Source organism: Melospiza melodia, chromosome 5 (genome assembly GCF_035770615.1).
Source record: "Melospiza melodia melodia isolate bMelMel2 chromosome 5, bMelMel2.pri, whole genome shotgun sequence".
In the NCBI taxonomy this organism is placed as follows: Eukaryota; Metazoa; Chordata; class Aves; order Passeriformes; family Passerellidae; genus Melospiza; species Melospiza melodia.
This window is the reverse complement of record NC_086198.1, coordinates 72892831-72907599: the sequence shown is the minus strand read 5'-3', so window position 1 is coordinate 72907599 and position 14769 is coordinate 72892831. Positions and strand designations below refer to the sequence as shown.

At 40.3% G+C, this 14769-nt stretch overlaps 1 protein-coding gene across 1 annotated transcript in view; it reads right to left on the bottom strand.

The window, feature by feature from the left end:
- Window positions 1–2231: 2231 nt before the first annotated feature.
- BEND4 (BEN domain containing 4) overlaps window positions 2232–14769 on the bottom strand; it is a 32240-nt gene continuing 19702 nt past the window's right edge. The window contains exons 3-5 of the mRNA XM_063157361.1: window positions 12734–12825; window positions 9228–9468; window positions 2232–6018 (exon numbers count right to left, since the gene is read on the bottom strand). Of these exons, the coding sequence (XP_063013431.1) occupies window positions 5801–6018; window positions 9228–9468; window positions 12734–12825 (551 nt within the window). The 3' untranslated portion in view covers window positions 2232–5800. The remainder of the gene's footprint in view (window positions 6019–9227; window positions 9469–12733; window positions 12826–14769) is intronic.

Sequence of the window (14769 nt, the reverse complement as noted above, 5' to 3'; positions counted from 1 at the left end):
CTGTTTCTTTCAATTTTCCTACAAAGACAACCTAGGTTGAGGCAATTACATCTGACAGATGATTGGGAAAGTTTAAAGCGTTTTTAAGGACAAAAGGGTTTTTTAGCTTTTCCCCAACATTGCTATATAAGTTCATGTCAGACTTTCTTTCTCTCAGCTTAGCTAATTAATCTGCTGGTGTGGCTTTTTTTTTTCCCTTAGTGTGATACATTTGCAGTAGAAGCTGCTTTTATGCTTCAGATGTTGAAGGGTCTGTGGAGGAAGGTGTTTGCATTCACAGGGCAAGGTCACATACTGAGATCTGCCAAGTTATTGCAAGGGGCTCCTGGTGCAGCAGGGAAGAGAGTTGCTTATGTATGAACTCACTAGGAAATAACCAAGACAGAGCCTCTGATTTAAACAGGCCTTAAGGAATGGTCAGGGCACATCAGTGGTGTTGGCTTGCTCTGTCAATAACTAAGGTTTATGTGATGATTTCCTGGAGCTGTATTCACACTCACCTTGTACTGAAGCCCTGGGGTACTGTTTGTAGTTACTGATGAGCATAAGTAAGTCAGGTAGGAAAAGATGAGGTTTTTTTGAGATATGATGGTCTTTTGGGAATTATGTGAATGTTTCCAAACAGAAACTCACTTTGCAAATCAGTAGACATTGTATATTTGTCCATGCTGCCTGAGCTAGTGGCAGTCCACTGGCTTCAGTCAGTGCCTCAGCAGAGGGAAGGAGGCAGAGTAAACCCTGCATAGCTGAACTCTTTGCAACATGAGTAATCTTATTAAAGTAACATTAGAAACACTTCAATAATATGAGCTTGCGGCTGAGCTTGTTCAAAGCAAATGAAGTAAAAACTAAATACCTTCATATGCATGAGGTTCAGTGTCTGACTTGGACCCCAAAGTTCTCTTCAGGGACATTTCGTGCCTCAGGAGAGACAGAACTGCCAGCATGGGCATGCTTCTGAGGGCACCAGCACTGCTGTACAGCAGGAGCACAGTTTAGCCATTGCCTTACCAGTATGTTTAACATGTATTTAGTGGAAGAGTGATAAAATGCGACATTACTGAATTACACTCCCCATCTGTGCTGCTTGTTCCACTGCAGTTACTTCCCAGGCCTGCTTCTGCCCCATAACAGGTAATTCTTCCGCACCCTTCTCTCTGCCTGCCCAGCCCCAGGCACTGCCTCTCATGCTTATCCCCTTCCATGCACCCTGCTGTTAGACCTAATCTCTCTTTTCAAGCTTCATAAACCCAATTGCTGCCTTTGGTCCCCTACTTAGGTGCTCTTCTTCCCTGCCAGCCTTCCCTGCTGGGTTCCTGCCTGTACTGCTCCTTCACCCTGCTTGGTTTGCACACAGCCCATCCCTGTTCCCTCCTGCCGCCAGACCTACCCTCAGACATTTCCAGCCATTGCCCAAAAGTCTGGGAAGTCAAAGTTTTTCAGAGAGAAGCTAATTATAATTGTTTGCAGATGAATTAATGCAGGTTTTCTACCTCCATTTCTCAATTACCTGAAATTACTTTGGTGGAGAGATTAGAAAATAGTTCTCACTTATTGTGATCTTCGCCAAAAAAAAGCAGCAGGCTGAAGCTCCTGACCTAGAAAATATTTGCCCAACCCCAGTTAATTTTGCAGCATTACAGGCACTCAAAAGCACTGTTTTCTAATGGTACTGTTTGGTACCATTATAAAATGTGTACCATTTATACACATGGTATATATGTGTATATACCATACACATATACCATGGTATATATGTGTGTATACCATACATATACATGTGAATGGAAATAACCATTTCAGGTGGCTGACACCAGCCTGTGGGCTGGCCCTGGCTTCACAGCCCAGCAGCAGTGGTTTGCCATGGTGAATGTTTGTCACTGTAATTCCTCTACAAATTATCTGGAGCCAGGATTTTCTAAAGCGTTTAAAAGAACAGCATACATTCAGCCATCACTGGATTCTGAATTAAAATGGGATTTAAATGTCACTTCTTCAAAATCCAGGTTTTAAGATTGTAGATGGGTACTTCTTTTTAATAGTCTTTCTATTTAACCAGCACATAAATCTATGTGGCTGTACATTGAGGTGAAAATGATTTATATGATATTCATACTTGAATTCTTCATAATATTTTCCTGTGCTTTCTGGTGCTTCATACCAAACAAGCATTTAATGCAAAAGAAAATGCTCTAGCCCTGTATATAAATCTAAAACTTTTAATATCTATTTATAGTGAGACCCAGGTATCATGGCTGTCACACTGACACAAGATTACCTCTAGAGAAAGGAAGAGACAGGTTATCCAGAGACTAGCTTTTATTGTGCATTTTTTATGCAACAGAACAAATGGAACTGGAGGTATGTAGTAAAACCAATATTCAAATTAGAATTAACACCTGAAATAGTAAACTGTAGGTAACAAATGTCTTTATAATTAAAAATATTGACTGTTTAAAAAATTCTCTAAGATTTTATATTCTTTAAAAGAAATGTGTGTTGCCACATAGAAAACAATTCACACATCCTATAGAAATTGTCACAAAAACCTTACTAGTCTATATTACACTATGCACTTTTCTTTTGTACAATATCTGATAAAGGTCTATCCCTAATCTGTACTTACTCTACACAGTACAATCATCATAAGAAAGTATTCATAGAATTAACTACACCATAACAATAAAAATATCAGGATTAATGTTTTTTTAAATCACAGTTTCTCCACAAATATTTGTCATAGAAAATATAGCGAAGGCATGTTGGCACAGATGGGCGTGCGGTGCTGCTACACAAAGTTTGAGAGAAGGCAGATACATAAATGACAGTAAGATTAAAGCCTATGGAAGGATAAGACAAGAATCTCTGTCCTCCTGGGACTTCCTGGAGTGACATGATAGATAGCAGTTTCCTTCTGTTGCTGGGAAGGGATGTGCTGGCTTACAAAGCACACTGCCTAAATATGGATATCTCCCTCTGCAAGGGCTTATGTGCTATCTATTATTTCAGGTCCCATATCTAACATATTGCAGATATTTAGATGCTTCAATGTGTGTGAATTTATAACACCTAATGAACAAATTACTTGGAATAAGTTGTTGCGCAAGGTTTAGGATTTTTAAAATGAAATGTGTGGGTTAAGTGGCCATGATGGCAATTGAAAACAGACAACTGACAAAAGTTTTTATACTCTGTTATTTTAAAACAAAACATGAACAAAAATATGAGCTGGTGTCTGTTAATGCCTGTCTGTGACCATGATTCATGTCACTGGCCAGTGCACATAAGCAATTGAGGACAAAATTTTGTTCATAAAGAAAGGTCCAAATTTGCAAAGCCATTTCTACTGCCAAAGTGGCTTTCAGGATGAAATTATACTTTTGGTTATTTTGCACAATGAGAGTAGAGGATTGTGAGTGGCTCCAGGATGCTAGCTATGCTTTTTACACTAAAAATAAAGCTAGGCTTACTAGTTATTTCAGCAAATCTTTCAGTTATTGAGAGGTCTGTCCAGTTCAGTAATTCTGTTCTGCGACTGCTATAAAGTGTTTATATCTTAAACATCATACAATTAAGCATCTGAAAGGAAACCATCACAATGTTTACAAAAATACAGCATGATACATATCGCTGTGGACAAATTTACAGTATAATGTTGACTCACACATTCTGACATGTTTTACCAAATAGTTCTGGCATGTGTCACCACATTAAACATAGACCAGCAAGACTTACACCATCTGAGCAATGTAACATCTTCTATTATAGTTCTTTTTAAAAAAGTGTAAGTTCAACACCGAAAAGCTACTATAGGATATCTGTACTGTGACATTTCTATACACTGAATTTCTCCTCCAGAGGCCACCATGTAGTGTGACTGCTCCAAGAAAGTCACCTCCTGTCTGTAATGAAGGAATGCTGTACTAAACCCCTTGGTCTAGAGAGTGACTAAACTTCTAGTTGACTTTAAGAAAAATAAATTAATTATATTGGGGCCAGTGAGTTCCTTTCAGCCCCTTTTCAAAAAAAAATCACCAAAATTAAAGTGAACTGAGAGGTACTGGACATTTGAGGGCCTAAAGCACAGGGACTGAGCAAGGTGCTCTCTATGGCAGTGCATGGCGAGCCCATGTCCCAAGATGCCCCATGGGCCAGGAGAGACCTGTCACAGCCACAGGCAGAGGAGTGAGGACAGGAGGGAGCTCCTGTGTGGGTGAGCTGAGATTGCCCCAGCCCTGCAGCCAGGCTGGGCTCCAGGAGCACTGCACCCCAGAGAGCCCTTCCTGGCCTCTGAGAAAGGGACCAGCGCCTCCTGCCTTGCCTGGTGCAGGGGGAGAAGGTGGGGAAGGGGAGGAGAAGGCAAAGGGAGCCATCAGTAGCTACGCTTGTGGCTTGACAAGGCGCTGGGGAAAGCTGGGGGTGTATGAGAGACGCGTTCAGGAGAGCCAACGCTGATGAGGTAGCACTAAGGATGGCCAAAAGTGAAGTGAGATTTCTTCCCAAAAACAGCTCCCTCTACCTGCCAGAGGGGAAATGTTGCCTCAGGAAGTGCTGGTTCAGGCTGTGGAGGATGCCAACACTGGCCTGAGCGAGCACACCAAGGTAAGGAGACGGAAACACCCTGATGTGGAAAGGAAAGGGCATTGTTTCTTTGGCATTGCATGTTTCTGGTGTGGATCAATTTAGAAGGACAATGGACTCCTAAACATTCAAAATTAAACTTTTTTTGTGGATCAGCTTTTGTTTTTAAAGCTAGTATCTGCTTCCAATGTTGTGCACCATTGCAAATTCTGCTCCAACAGCTCTTTTCTTACAGCTCTCAATCTGGATCTCATGTCTACCTACCACAGAACACTAAACCAGATTCTTCTAGCCCAACCCCTCCCTGAATGCAACATTGAGCAAAACCAGCACATTGCCTCACCTCTTTCAAGGAACGGATATAAAGCACAAATTAAAGTGAAAACAAGAAAAGGCAATTTAAAGCCTCTAAAGCTACATAATATGGCGGCAGAATAGGAACAGACAAAGGAAAATCTGTCTTCTGAAATGGCAATTTGTTTTTAGCAATCTTCTTTTAATGAAAACTGTCATGATCAACTCTAATCCTCTAGAAATCTAGATAAATATACTGTCTATCTGATATACAATGCAATTTTTATCTGTTAGAAATGCCTGTTATTGTTCTGGGTCTTTGAAGGATTCTGCTGTTGATGAGTGCTGCTGTTTTACTCGGGAAGCTTAATTTCCTGACAGAGCTGGCTAAGAAAGTACCTGGATTTTCTGTCTTGTGTTGTACTTTAAGGTAGCATTCATAGTTATGTTCTTTTCTGTTAGCAGATGGGAAACCACTCCTTTTTTTTTTCTCTTTTGAGTGTGCAGACTTGTAGAAATCTTCTAGTCAGGGAAAGCAAATAGCACCCAGCTGTTCCGAGTCTGGGCCTAGGATTGTTATCAGTAGGCTGAAGAGATAGTAGCTGCTGTTTCTTTAGACACTTCTATAGTTTTTAAATGACCTTTCCTCTACAACTGGATGAAATGGACTGGACTGCACGTTCCCTTTGAGTGTGCTATGAAGGGTTTGGAAATAATAGGCACTGAGAAGTCCCATAAAGCAGGTCTTGAAATGGATTTCTTTCTGTTAACTGGGATATGATAGGATGGAGAAGCTGAAATGTATGCAGTATGTGTTCAAACATGCTTTGGACTCCTAAATGACAGCAGGGTTAAGTATGTTCAACAAACAGTCTCTCCTAAATTAAGTGGTTGCTACTGCAGCACGACGCGGCTCTCAGTGCCATCAATCCCCAGAAGCATCCTGCATGCCTCTGTTGAAGACCTCGTCCTGCGAGCCCGGGTGCTCGGTGCCCTCGTAGTAGGAGGTGCCGTTGTGCAGGAAGGTGCCCACGGCGCGGCCCTGGCGCGCGTGCCCCACGGCGTCGCTGAACACCTTGTTGATCTGCTCCTCGGAGGGCATCCACCAGTCCGGGTTGGAGGTGCAGTGCATCCTAATGAACTCTGCAGGAAAACAGGCAAGCATTGAAAGCGACTTGTCTTTGCAGCATCTGGTATTGCCCAGGTGTCAGAAGCTCATGGGAAATAAGAAAGGAGGTATTGCTGCTCTGCTTAAGCAGAAGGAAAGCCTTATGGGGGATGCCATGATAATGCCACTTGGACCTATTTTATTTCTGCATAAGTGTGCTTCTCCACATGCAGTGTATGTTGTTACACCTGAGCTACCTAGGTGACTCATGGGACCTGGATATAAACTCCTTTCTTGTGGAAATACAAAGAACTAATTCGAAGTGAAGGCTGTGATTCAGCATGTGCAGTAAGTGTAAAAGCTAACATGAGCCAGGACATATTTCATTAGAAGCCTGTTGGTATCTATACCTCAAGGTGATTGCTGTTGGATCTTCCTGACCTCCCTCTGCTGGCTCCTTCAGCACCTGCAACCTGCAGGAGCCCCCAGCCTGCTGGAAAATGTCACCGCCATTATTTCAGTTTGGGGCTCCTGTCCGTTTGGGAGATCTTTCTTTTAAGTTCTGCTATTTTCATCTCCCTGTATTTTACACCTATTTTTTCAGAGACTAATTTGGCCTTAGAAATAGCTAAATGAGATCAGAGAGCTGATTTGGGGAGCCTTGCAATAGTTTTCAATGCAGGAGAAAATGAATTGTACTGCGTGCATTTTAGCTATTTAAATAGCTGCTACTGCCACATACAGCTATTTGTATGTGATGATTACATTTTTTATAATTTATTTTTCACATTCTTTGACGTGCTATATGCCAGGCTTGCAGAAGGTGCCCTGCCAAGTCCGGAGTTGTAACTGCTAGGCATAGCTCAAATAGGTGTATTTGGACTTTGAAACATCCAAATATGATTTTAAATGTGAGGGCATCTTATTAGAGATACTGGATACAGTGTAGCTCATATAGAAATGGAGCTGCTTATTTATTCTGTAACATTAGTAATTCCCTCATGCAGCATTGTGTGTCCCAGGATATTTTTAAATTCTATTTTCTACTGTTGACAAGCCAACAGCACAATAAGTGGTGTAAGGTAACTTCATTACTGTCACCACATCTCCAGACAGGGAATGCTGTGCTTTTACATGAGTTCCCGTGCCTGCAAGGTATCTCATCTGTTGGACAATTAGGATGTGATTTTTGCATACCTCCTCCAGCAGTGTGTCTGCAGAAGTGATAGCAATCTCTGTTTTAAATTCACTTCCCTGGAAATCCACACAAGCAACAGTAATTCCTACCTAGTTATGTTCGCATGTGCCCCCACACTCATCTTTTTCTCATAGAAATGGTTACCATGTAAAGTAATGCTATAATTTAAGCATGCCAGGATGTTTTAAAACTGGTTCCAGACACCAGTCAGTTGTAGGAATATATTAAAAATATGTTTATATATATTTAAACTCTGAGTGCAGACAGAGAACCAATTTGCACTCTCTGCTATGGTGGAAAGGCATAATTAGCTGGGTTGAGAATTAGTCAGACACTTGTCACCTTGGCTTGTAAATGAGTAGGAGCTAGTGGCCAACTCTCAGCACTGGAGAAAGTTGTCATGTTCCCACCTACACATGAAGGCCCAAGGGGAGAGCTGTCTACTCTGCTTTCTTAGCTGGTCATTACATACTGCATGTTTTGGCTTCCTCTTCAAGCTTCTAATAATTAAAGAAAGTACCCTTTCTCTTCCTCCCAAGGAGTGTTCCCTATGTTCTGCGTGTCCAGGACCTCAAAAAGAGACTGGCTACAAGCAAAATTCCATGTACAGGTGCATTTACTATTAGTCTTGGGAGGCAGGTGAGAAAAAGGGGAAGAAAAGGGTATCAACTCTGTGCTTGTGCATAAATTATTAGGTGATACTTAAAGTAACTTAGTAAATGCTAAAGTACTTGTTTCCAGCCTTCATTTCCCAGAAGAACTTCTGGGCCCCTGCTCTCTCTAGGCCTCTGCAGCACAGTGTACAATGGATTTGCCCTCCAATTTAGCTCTGATAGAGTTCTGATAGAGTCTCATACAGCAGCTTAAAAGATTATTTTGTAGTACAAAAAGTGCTTGTTTGCCTCATTTGTCTGTATGTTGAATCTGAGTTCATTACCTGGTTACATCAATATTGTACCCTAACCTCAAGCCTTATCTACTTAGCCTTGTTGGATTCTTCTACCCTAAATGAGAAGAGGTCCATACATCTGATGTGTATAACCACTTGGGACTCCAGTTGGATGAGTGAAGATATTTTTATCACTGACTGACCACAATATAGCTTCTTATATTGCATTGATTAGTAAAACATTCTTGAGATTAGTTCAACCAAAATTTCACGTATGTGCTCAAAAATACTATAAAGTTAACTATGAGTTAATTAAAGAAATAATAAGCATATGCATTTATACAATGCAGATGTTGAAACTAAAAACATATTTTTACTTTGGTTTTAAAAAGTCCTGTTTTGTATGTTTTATTATAAAGCTTGCTACCGGCCTTTTCAAACAATTTTAGGAAACCAAAGTACACAACATTCTTTTCAATCTGTACCCTTTCTGTGCAATATCCTCACTCTCTAACATTGCGAAATGCTTGCAAAACTCCCCTCCCTTTTCAGGCCAAACATGGGAGAGAGTTCTTCCCTAACATTTTAAGGCAATGTTGCGTCAGTATGCATAAAAATAAGGTAAATTCCGGACAACATGCTTATGTATACTTTGTAATTAACCTGAAGATATTCTTGACCCTAGAAGATGTTTTCAAACCTACTCTGAAACTCAGCTTCTAACTCCAATGATGCACTGTCTTCTTGTGCATCATATTCTTACTAAACATTAAACTGTAACTATTCCTTTGGTTAGTTTTGCTGTGTATTGCTGTTAACAAATTACCTGAGCTTATTATAAAAGAGTGTAATCAGGAATGTCTGGTTTTGCTTCACTGCTTTTTAAAGTGTATTAGTGTCATGTGCTCTTGCATTTGGGTCCTCTCTTAAATAAGAGGCCTTGTTTTTTCCCATCAAAAACACCCCAAACACATATATTATACATACATACATACACACTTGTATATATGTATGAAAAGAAAGTGGAGGGTTTCTGGGTGCTTGCCACCTGCCTGCAAAACCCCTTCTAGTTCAGCCAAAAATGCTTCTACTGAGGCAGAGCCAATGTGGTGAAATGAGATCACATATGGTGGACACTGAGCGAAAAGATGCAGTACCTCTGAGACATGTTACTTTAACTGGATCCAGAGGACGTCTTTCAGGACCTGTCTCTCCTGACTGCACTGACCTTTTCCTTTTCCCAAGGCCGCATGAGTACTTAAGCTCATCGGTTGTGAAAACAAATCTGATGAGATAGCGGAGGAGCCGTCGTCCGTCTTTCTTGGAAGAATTTACAGCCTCATCCCACTGTTTACTAGTGATGTAGACAGGGTAGTTGTTCAGCAACTGCTTACTCCCCTGAAAAAGTGAAAGATTTCTGTTGCTTATTTTACAAGGCAGATAAGTGAAAATGTTAGTTGCAATAAAAGATACGTTTTTAACTATCCACGATACTGACAGTGAAACACAGCCCACAGTGAACACTTAATTACTCTTACAGAGAATGAGTACTTCTAAAATTACATTTCCATTTTCTAGAACTCATAGTGGGTCAGGTACAATGAATACTTTTTGAGAGGCGTAGCTGTTGATAATTTCCACTTTCAGAAGCAGGTTAAAAAGGGTTAAGAATCAGCAACTGGGCATACTATTTAAGTGTAATGTTTCTTCTTAATATGGTAAAATGCATAAAAAGGGTCTTTGAAGAGCCTGATCAAATGGATCACTTCATCACAGCTGATAGTTTCCTTCAGAGGCGACTCTTTTGGTCTATTTTTATAATAAATTTATTACTTCTGTAGAACACACCTGAAACTTGACAGCAATTATGTTACTGTGAAAAATGTAAAGAAAATAAGTAAAGCAACTATGAAAACTAAAAGCTTCATTATTATTAATGAATGCTGTATTAACTCAAATTATAGCTTTAAACAAATGCCACTATGTCAGCTGGAAAGAAATTTTGCTTTTAACCTTCATAATTTGTGTGCTTCAATATTCCAACATTAAATGAATGCTGTGGGACTAATTACGGGGATTCCTGTAATCCACACACATTTATAAGCCCTCTTAAGTCAATTGTACCTCAATTGTATTTAATTCTTGTTGCCCATAAAATGCTACAGTTCAGGATTACCCAATTAATGTAAGATGATACTGTTAATATACTTGAAATAATTGAAGTACACAATGAAAACCCAAACCACACCCTCGCAGAGACTCATTCACTTTTACAGCTCTTTATGAAAACACATAAATCTGATAGCCCAATTAGTGAACCCTTTGTGTAGCCCTGAGGTTTGACAGGAGCCTGCAGTAAGCTAGAGAAACACAGGTCAGATGCTCAGGGAGGTGCTCAGCCACAAGCTACACTTGTGGGAAAGTGCTGCAAAGTTCTCACTTCCAGGCCTTTGATATCTGAAAACTATTTTAAGGACTACCCTTGCCTCCTTTCACATATTTATTATAGCATCCTCGGAGACAGCTTGAGAGCACCTTTGAAGTTTTTCCTCAGGTATTTAATTTTTTTGCGAGTTTGATAAAATATGGAAGATTGAATTTAGTGAGACTGTGCTGAGATTATCATTAGATAATCTGTATGATCTAGAGTCACACCACCTCCCAGTGGGGTTAGCATCACTGGGGGCTCACCTGTGTGATGTCTGCTACTTGGTTGTCTTGCTATAAGCTGCTGGCAAAGACAGCTGTGGACAAACCCAAAATGCTGCAAAGAAAGCCAAAATGTAAGGCAAGAGATGGGCTTTGTCTGTCTGAAGAGCCACTCCTCCCCAGACACCTCAACACTTCACTCCCCTGTAGCTGTAAATTCAAGCTCTCACGCCCGAGAGAAAAAACCTTCACCTGTAGTCTAGCCCTGTTAAATTTGGGGCTTTCTCTTTGCACTTCATTTTCTCCTCCCATCACTGCAAACAGGTCAGGGTCAATTCCTGCCCCTCCATTCATGACACAGGCAGCTGCTTTAGTTTTTGCCCATACATGATCCCCTGGGAAGCCTGAATATCTGAAGAGCTCTGCCATGGAAGAACATTACAATCCATCCAGTTCAGCTCCTTGTCCTCTTCCAACACTGGGAAGGAGTTGGGGAAGGAAGAAGAGCAGAGGGGCAGCGTGGAAAGCTCTTTGGAGGCAATATATTCTTATGCTGAAGTAGTTGTGACAACTTTGTCACAGGGGAGCTGGCAGGAGTACTCCCTTGGCTTGTTCCACTGCATCAGTACAAAGGACCACGTGATCCTCACACTGGAACTTAATTGCTTTTCAGCAGCTAGTTCACATCCCTTTTATATAAAGTAAGTTATTTTCCTACCTTTGATTTCTGAAACCTATTTTTTCCTATTAAAAAACCCTTTAGTGAAGCAACAACCATTCTTACTGATACCACTGCAGAGTACAAGCTGCAGGTGACTGTAGGTGCTGCCCTGCTGTCAAGCCCTGCCAGGCCTGGCTAGGGCAATGCGAGCCCACAGTGGCACAGGGCTGGGCTCCAGGCTTGCTCATGTGCATTAGGGACAGATGCTCACGTGTGGCTTTGCTAAGCAGCAAGCTATCCTAGAAGCTATTCTGTGTTTATATATATATAGCACTGATGAAAATCGGGTGCAGCAAGGCCCAACATCTAGATTTCATGAGAGCTCACACTGCTATTAACTGAGGAGAGGGTAATAAATTTTGTCTAACTCTTCAGCCTCAATTTTATAACACTTGTCTCTTGTTCCCCCTGAAATGTAGGATATTTTTCCTTGTTCTTCTCCAAGGCATGATATAGTGTTATGCTACTCTGTTAAACAATTACAGGATTCCTGCTACAGATACACTTTCATTGCTTCCTCAGAGAGTAAAGCACTTCTGGGCAAAACATTCTCACTAAATATATGATGTGGTTTGGTGTGTCCAGCAGTCATTAACCTAAAGCAAACATAAAACCTCCCAGAAATTAAATAAGCAGACTCTGAAGGAAGAACCAAAAATACAAACGCATCTCTGCTTATATTTGTACGTGATAAAATTTATGAATAAAAGATTAATACCTGTGTGTTTAATTGAATAAAAAATTCTGTCACACTGTGACAAGCTATTCCTTGTGAGACATTACAAAACAGCCTCAGTTTTTACAGTACTTGAAAATTTTAGTTAAGCAAAAGAGCATTAAAAAACGGAAAATGAATCCTTGGATGATAACAGTTAGTGATAAATATAAGTATGTATATATTAATTTGCACAGGATAAAACTGAATGGAGGAGCAAAGGGATACACCCTGAACTGCAGCATGCCACGTGCAGCCACGCTCAGTCACGTAGCTACAGCTGTCACCAGGGAGCCCCAGCCCAAATTCTACCCACAAATATGGTGTTTCTGAAGAAAGAGGAGAGAAAAGCAGGGCAAGCACACCTGGTGCTGATGCAGGGAGCTAGGTGCTGCTCAGTAAAGTAATTCTAGATGATACTAATGATGTGTTTCCTCCATTTAGGGTATTACTGTACCTAAAAATGACAGGTTTTAACCTGTTTTTCTACTAAACGCCTGCTGATTTATTTGCCTGCATGTTTGTAATGAATTATCCAGCACAAAGAGATGCAGCTTAGTGTTTTCACTGTACACTACCTCGGTTGGGTGGTCTGCTGGCTGGGGTACCATGAGCTGGTTGTGATGCTGAAGTACAGTCTTCAAATAATCTAAAACCGTCTGGCAGGGCACTGCATGAAACAAATTGCAATTACTGTACATTAGCTGTAAAGCACAAAATAGAACAACAACATTAAATCAAGCAGTGTTCCTTAGTATCTGTGTTCTATGTCTGTGAGATTTATTTCAAATAGGAAATACTTATCATTTTGATTTGTGAAGGTATTTCATTTAATAAATGTACAAGTATTGTATTGCCTATACTGAGATCTCTGAAATTACTTTTATTTCTCTGCCCACTAGTTTTCAAAGGGTTTTTTCCCAAGTTTGAAATTATAATTACTCCAAATACAAATTAGGTCAGCAGTAATGATAGTAAGAAAAAAAAAATCTGTAAATACTGTAAAAATCCCAAACCATACAAAGGAGGAAACATTTACTGGACCTAAATAATGCATTGATTAACATGTAAATATGTTTAAATATTTTTGAAACTACAGTCTGATTAAATATACTAAAGAGATTCAATGACTTGTATACTCCAATTTGTACTCCCTCCCTCCTCCCAGATTTATTATAAAACTAGGTGTTAGGCAAATTGCTTTATTTCTCTTTGCCCTCATCCTCCCCCCTTTCCATTCCCATCACTCTTATCCATTTCAGTAGTGGTACCAACATCCTATTCCCTTCTGTGGAGGTGATAGGTTAATTAGGGATGATTCAATTATGGGTCTCTCTTAAGCAGATGCTGCCACATCCCTGATTAACTCTGGAGTATTTTTGAAATACAGCTCTTTTCTCCTGAGCCTGAAACACCATAGGAGAATTAAACAGATATTAATCCAACATTACAACTGACTTGTGCAAGACTAAATAAGCAGAGTTTTTAAGGTACCTTATGACTTTCACATTTTGAATGGGTTCTTTTTGTAAAGTATTCAGATTTAATCATAGCTTCAGCTCAAAACCCAGAAGAAATATTTACATTCCTTTTTTTAAAATTACTATTTATTGGCATTTTATTATTTCTTTTCTGAAAAAAATGTGGTGTTTTGGGCTTTATCTTAAGCTGGCAGTCTGTAAGCAAGCACTGAAATATCTGAGAATGTCTGAAGGTAGGATTTATGGGTATTTTGCCCTCTTTCCTTGGTATTTACACCACACAGCTTACTATGCCCCTGTCTAGGCAGACAGGGTGCAAAACAAAATCACTCTGTGCAAAACAGACCCTTTACTGTGGGATAAGAGGAGTTACATCCAGCCCTCTGCACACAGAAGTCATGCAAAGTGCCTGATATGATGAATAAATTTCTATGTTATTGCACCCCACGTTGACTTCTCTGTAAAGACAACCCATCAGTGTATTTACTCCTGCTTCTGTTTTCTCACACAGTAAGTAATCTCACTGCAGGCTATCCAGGGATGTGTTTACCTATGCTCTTCCAAGGGTTTTGGGCTCAATTGAGAAGACAACAGGAAATTACTTAACCTGTTATGTCCCCAGCAGATGAAGTGCAGCTCTATTTGAACTCTGTGCTGCTGATAAAATGCCTTCTCATTACCACTGAGAAACATGAAAGTACTAAAAGCTGGCCAAAGCTTATAAAAACTTCTATCCTCATAAAAGCAGCAATGTTTTGAGCAGAACATTGTTTGACTTTTTTTAACCCCATTGTAGTGACTGGAGGATGCTGATAACTTCTGACTTTAAAGCCATGATACAGCACAGTTTGCTGTTGGTACAAATAACCTCAACCTTTCAAACACCAGGTGCTACCTGCAAATCCAGACTTCTTGGGCTGCCATATTAACTGAAGCCTAGAAGAAACCACAAAGAGGGCAGCACGAGGTGGAGAGTCAAAGCTTTGGTTTTGCTGCTGCGTCACTCTTATGGCTCTGCAGATATTCTCTTTGCTGAGAACTGTTTCCTCCAAACCCTTCAGGAAATGTAGCTTTGTAAGAGCCTGGGGGTCCCAGCTGGGAAGATGAATAATCATTTAAGTCTATTAGTTTAT